The sequence below is a fragment of the Mandrillus leucophaeus genome, unplaced genomic scaffold (genome assembly GCF_000951045.1).
Source record: "Mandrillus leucophaeus isolate KB7577 unplaced genomic scaffold, Mleu.le_1.0 Scaffold5, whole genome shotgun sequence".
Classification (NCBI taxonomy): domain Eukaryota; kingdom Metazoa; phylum Chordata; class Mammalia; order Primates; family Cercopithecidae; genus Mandrillus; species Mandrillus leucophaeus.
The window spans coordinates 14457531-14463228 of record NW_012105364.1 but is presented as its reverse complement, the minus strand read 5'-3'; the positions used below and the strand labels follow the sequence as shown (position 1 = coordinate 14463228).

General features: G+C 36.2%; 1 protein-coding gene across 2 annotated transcripts in view; it reads left to right on the top strand.

The window, feature by feature from the left end:
* Positions 1-5698, top strand: part of CPED1 (cadherin-like and PC-esterase domain containing 1) — a 327742-nt gene that overhangs the window by 58467 nt on the left and 263577 nt on the right. For both annotated transcript variants that reach the window (XM_011995975.1, XM_011995976.1), the window contains exon 4: positions 2383-2489. In XM_011995975.1, the coding sequence (XP_011851365.1) occupies positions 2383-2489 (107 nt within the window). The remainder of the gene's footprint in view (positions 1-2382; positions 2490-5698) is intronic.

The window sequence follows — 5698 nt, the reverse complement described above, 5'->3', positions numbered from 1 at the left end:
CTATACACTATTTTTAAATTATTAATTTAAAATATTAATTAAACATCTTTGAGCGATGAGGGGGTCACCCTTATGAATGCCAAAAAGCTGTGTAATGCTTTGTAAGTTATTTTACTTTCTCCCACTTTGTTTTTAATTTGATCCCTCAAAGAGATTGTTGAGGGCAGTGACTTTCTGCTCTTTTTTCTTTCCTATTTACTTTCATACTTTGAGTACAATGTTCTGTTCATAGAATATTCTTAATAAATTCAATGCTTTGAATTATTTAAATGTGTCTTTCCATTTTAAACATTTATGGCTTAAATATATATTTCTATCAACTCTAGAAATGATGTATGTGCCTTGAATAGTGAAAGAAGGGTATGCTTTAGACGTGGAGGAATATAAAACTTACTCTGAGACCAAAACGCCACAGGTCATGATTTGAAATCCCTCTTTGCATATCTTTGTCTTCTTAAAATATTTAGTTGGGAATCATACGACAGGAGGTTTCTTCTAGGGTTCTAGCATTTCCTGGGCTAGAAATGATATAGAAGAAAACAGTCTTTGTGTTTCGCTTTGAATCCAAATCAAAAAGTTTAGGATGAAAAAGCCAGGTGCACTTTTAAAATAAAGTATTGGAATCATCATATAGTATTTGGTTTTGTCTATAAGAATCGATGGGAACTTTTCTTGAAAGTGAGAGTATATGGAACAGGGTAGATCTTGCAAGCCTAAGGCCGTGTTGCTACATGGTGAGATTTCTCTCATCCCCAAATCAGCTGCTGCTCCTCTCCTTGCACCTTTGCCTTATTGTGCTGTCTTCCAGCATCTTGGGATACATCAAACAAACAGAGAAGTTCTAGGACAAGAGCTTGATTCAATTGCCTGGACTCCTTTGTTTGGTAGAAAGGTTTCCCTTCCAGCAACAGGACAATTAAAAACAGGGGAACCAGTAGCCCAGACAGCACAGGACTTGTGAAGTTGAAAAGCACAGGACTTGTGATTGGTGGGGAGTGAAATTTCATTTCTAATTGTCATAGATCCCTCTTCCTTATTAATACTTTTCTCGTAAAGCTTTTTTTTTGGAAATATTATGCTTCTCAAGTGAGAAATTCTGAAAAAATTTGAAAAGAGAGGTATTAAAGAAGTTGGTTGCTTCTAGTCTTTTTAGAAGCTACTAGACCTAATGCAGGAGATGACTGGTGAGGTCTGGCATGAATAATCACTCAAATATTTATCTCATGATTGATCAACAAAAGAGGTGATGTATATAGAAATTGTTTAATTGTTTTTTAAATTGGATTTTCATCCAAAATAAGGACTATTTCCTAAGTAATACCAATTCATTTAGACATTACCCAGTGGGTTTTTTTTTTCTGGTTATTTTTGAGATACCTATTTTTATATTGTCTCTGAATAACATTAAAAATTGAAATAACATTTCTTCTGTTGCTTTTTCTCCATGAGGTAATGTGTTTACCATGCTCTCAAGGAGTAGTTATTCATGCATTATTCAAGAAATATTTTTAAAGCACCAATTATATGTAGGGCATGTGATCTATATCTGTATCTATATGTAGATTTAGATATATATATAGCAATATATATAACAATATATAAAATCAAAGTGAATAAAGTTAAATAAACCCATGTATACACACAAATGTTAACTTTAAAATGTTTAGAGATTAGGCAAGAATGTACCCTTCTGAGATTATTTTGGCAAGTTAGTATGATTTATTGGCAAAGAGTTTTGTCCTTGGTGAAATAGCTGAAATATCATTTGCTTTCATCTGTGTTATACTCCACAGTTTGAACTGAACTCTGCTGTGTATAACTAGATTACAAATTTCTTTTATGCAAAACCTGTTGTTTTTATTTTCATTGAATTTTATTTTCTGCCTATTACAACATTTTCTTTTATGAAACATTACAAAAGTAAATTTGATGTTTGACGTTTAGATCTGTGAAAAATAGTGGGAGTATCCAAGCCTGAAACAAAATATTTGATGTTTTCACTTCTTATCATTATTTGATTTCACAACTTTCTTCTATCTTAAAAGATTTTATTATTTTTCCTCCCAAATCTATAAAGAAGACTTATTAATTTTTAAAATAAGTGATTTAAGGTATTCTAATTTCAATCTTTTAAATGAATTTTATGTCTTTATACAATTAAATTTTCTATAGACTGGAATACTAAATATAAAAATATTAGAACTTCCAAAATTTAAAATTTGAATTTTAGTTATTTTATTGACTTTTTGTCTTAAGTATATTTGAGATCATTTACTTGTGTTTTAGAATTTAACTAATTACATTTTTTATCTGAAGATTTAAATATTGCCTTTAAAATATCTGATGAAAACTTATTTGTTTTGAATATTCTTTTGCTTTTAGGTGATCTGGGCTCTTGGGATCTGCTCATTTGCCTGTCTTCTAAGAAAGCAAAAGGAAAACCCTGCATATCCAAGGAGGTCATGTGCCAGTTAGGTTTACATCAAAAGGTAAATACTCTCAAAATGTGCACAGATTTTATTAAGCCTACAGATATTAACACTGGTATTTCCTGGTCTATAATGTTTAAGAGTCTTAAAGAATTAGCATTATTTTATCTATGGAGAATCTGCCAACTGGCCATGCCTTACATACTTTACCATGAAATAGTCACCACTTTCTGTTTGATAAGCTCTCCCTCAGCTTCGGCTGCTGCAGATACTGTTGTTTTACTCAGCAAGACCCAACTTTAACTAGAAGTCTGTAGCCTATGAAGTGTTGCTTAATCTGACCACTTGTTCACTGAAGTGGTAAAGTCTTTATTTTTTAGATGCCTGTTCTAATTTTTTCTAACTTAAGTTGGTATCTTAAGTTACAATAAAATTTTAAAAATTTCTAATTACCTTTTAAAATTGACATTTAGTACTTACTGTTTATATTGTGTGAACTTTTATAAATGGTTTTAGAAAACTTAACTAAAAATTATCCAATGTTTACCATGTGCTAGTCACTGTGCTGGAAAATTTACATATTGTTGATACCTGCAACGAATCTGTAAGAAAAGTGCCAAATCCAATAGCTCTTATACAGCCCCTAACTGGAGATGGAGTATTGTACCCAGATCACTTGATATTCCTACAATTCACCATCTAGATAACTCCTTTTTTCTAACTCTTCACTTTTTTGGCATTTGGGCTGAGCACACGCTTTTGTGACTCTATGTATATCTCTGGCCATTCCTCCTCTGTTGTCCTTGCAATCAACTTTTCTCTGCCCATTCTTGGAATGCCTGTGTTCCCTAACACCAATCCTGAAATTTCAACAACCATTTGTAGTTGAGATTCCAAAATCTACGTAAGGTACAGAGCCCTTTCCCAGGCTTTGGGCTTGAATATGCAACAGGCTGCTGAACATCTGCATTTGGATGTCCCACAGACATATCAAACTCAACCTGGCAAAAACTGACTCATTCCTTTCCTCAGTAAGTTCTCTTCTGCTCTTGTGTTCAGAAGCTTCAGAGCTTCTGTTTTGTTTGTTATAAGCAGAATTACCCAGTTTGTCATCTCCCAAGATAGAAATTACCCACTTTGTCATCTGCTAAGATAGAAGGGCCGTCACCGTTGAGCCCTTCCTTCCTCTTTCTTGGCATTGACCTTCTATCGATTGCCAATACTGCTGAATTTAACCTCTTAACATGTCTTTTTTTTTTTCTGTTTTTGTTTTGTTTTTTGAGACAAAGTCTCCCTCTGTCACCCAGGCTGGAGTGCAATGGCATGATCTCACCTCACTGCAACTTCCACCTCCCAGGTTCAAGCAATTCTCGGGCCTCAGCCACCCAAGTAGCTGGGATTACAGATGTGCACAACCATGCCTGGCTAATTTTTGTATTTTTAGTAGAGATGGGGTTTTGCTGTGTTGACCAGGCTGGTCTCGAACTCCTGGCCTCATGTGATCTACCTGCCTTGGCCTCCCAAAGTCCTGGGATTACAGGCCTGAGCCACCATGCCAAGCCTACCTCTAAACATTTCTCACATCTGTCATCTATTCTCTGTACTAACTACCTTTATTCTGGTCAGATAATCATCATCTCTCACCTGGGTTATTGCTAAATCTTCCTCACTGGTTTTCCTGAAGCGAATATTTTACCCCTGAAATCTATGCTACTCACAATTATGAGATGAAAAATATAAAATGGTGAACTTGCCTTTTTACATCTATGCTTGAAGTCTTGAATGGCTTCTCATCAATCCTAGATTGAAGTCTTAGTATTTGCTTTGTATTAGGCTTCTGGGAAGAATTAAATGCCATACTCATAAAGGTGTATCTGAAGACAAACTAATGAAGAAACTATTTACAGAGGTTTTGGCAGGGTAAAATAAACTAAAAGGCCCAGTGAGGCGCTCAGGAACCAGCAACATTATAAAAGTTTTACCACACTGGGTTGTAGGAGGGATGTGTAGAAGGAATGGTATAGCCAGAATCTCATGAGAGCTGGAACCAAGAAGGAGGAATCTTTGGAAAGGTGCCGTAAACTTAAGGGAGTGTAGCCTTTGCCATATCACAGACCTGCAGAGAGAAAGCCTTGTGGATAAACACCCCACCTCTCTCTACTCCCACCCTCCAATCTCTTGCCAATGCCTCCCATTGGTCCAAGCTAACTGCTAGTCAAAGGGCAAGAGATTCTCTGTGATGCCACCCACAAAAGTCAGCCTCTTGGGGAACAGAGCAGGCAGCCCAGTCCTGGAGGATCAAGTGGTGACTCTTTAGCACAATAAGCTAGTCAAGGTTTTTTGCTAATGGCTTTTGCCTAACAGTACCCTTCTCTTATATCTTTCTAACTGGGTGTCATGCTGCAAGTGATATGAAACTGCTTATTATTCTCTAAACCCTGGTGCTGTTTTCTGTCACATACCTTTATTCTTAGTGTTTTATCTGCCTGAAAGGCTCTTTCTCAGTCCTCTTTACCTCAGTGATTTTCAACCAGGGAGAGATTCTGTCTCCTCTAGTAATATTTGGCAATGTCTAGAGATATTTTTGGTTTTGTCACATGTAGGGGGGATGGTTGGTACTGGCATCTATAGGTTAAAGTCAAGGATGCTGCTAAATATTGTATAATGCCCACAACAAATAATTGTGTGGTCAAATATGTTCATAGTGGCAAGGTTGAGAAACCTTGATGTGGTCCCTTGCCTTAAAGTCAGCGCTTAAGTCTGTTACACTCAGCACCACTATCACCCCAGAAGCTCCAAAGCTTCTGTTTTGTTGGTTATAAGTGGAATCATCCCCTTTGTCATCTCCTAAGATAGAAATCTGGTCTTCACCCTCGAGTCCTTCCTCTTCCTTGTCATCTACAATTGCCAATACTATGGAATTTAACCTGTAAATATTTCTCAGATCTGTTATCTATTCTCTGTACTTACAACCTTTATTCTGCTTACCTGGATTGCAGGCAGGGCTTCCTGGCCTTTCTCTTCCTAGATATTCATACAAATCCTCAAGCATATCTCGAATTCTATACTTATCACATGGTTCATTTTTTTTTTTTTTTGTCATCCGCAAATACACGTCAGGCTCCACCAGCTAATGAGGACAAATGAGGTCACATTGGCATTAGTATTGATATTTTGGGGGCAATACAGGTTTTTTTGTTTGTTTGTTTGTTTGTTTTGAGACAGTTTCACTATTGTTGCCCAGGCTGGAGTGCAATGGCATGATCTTG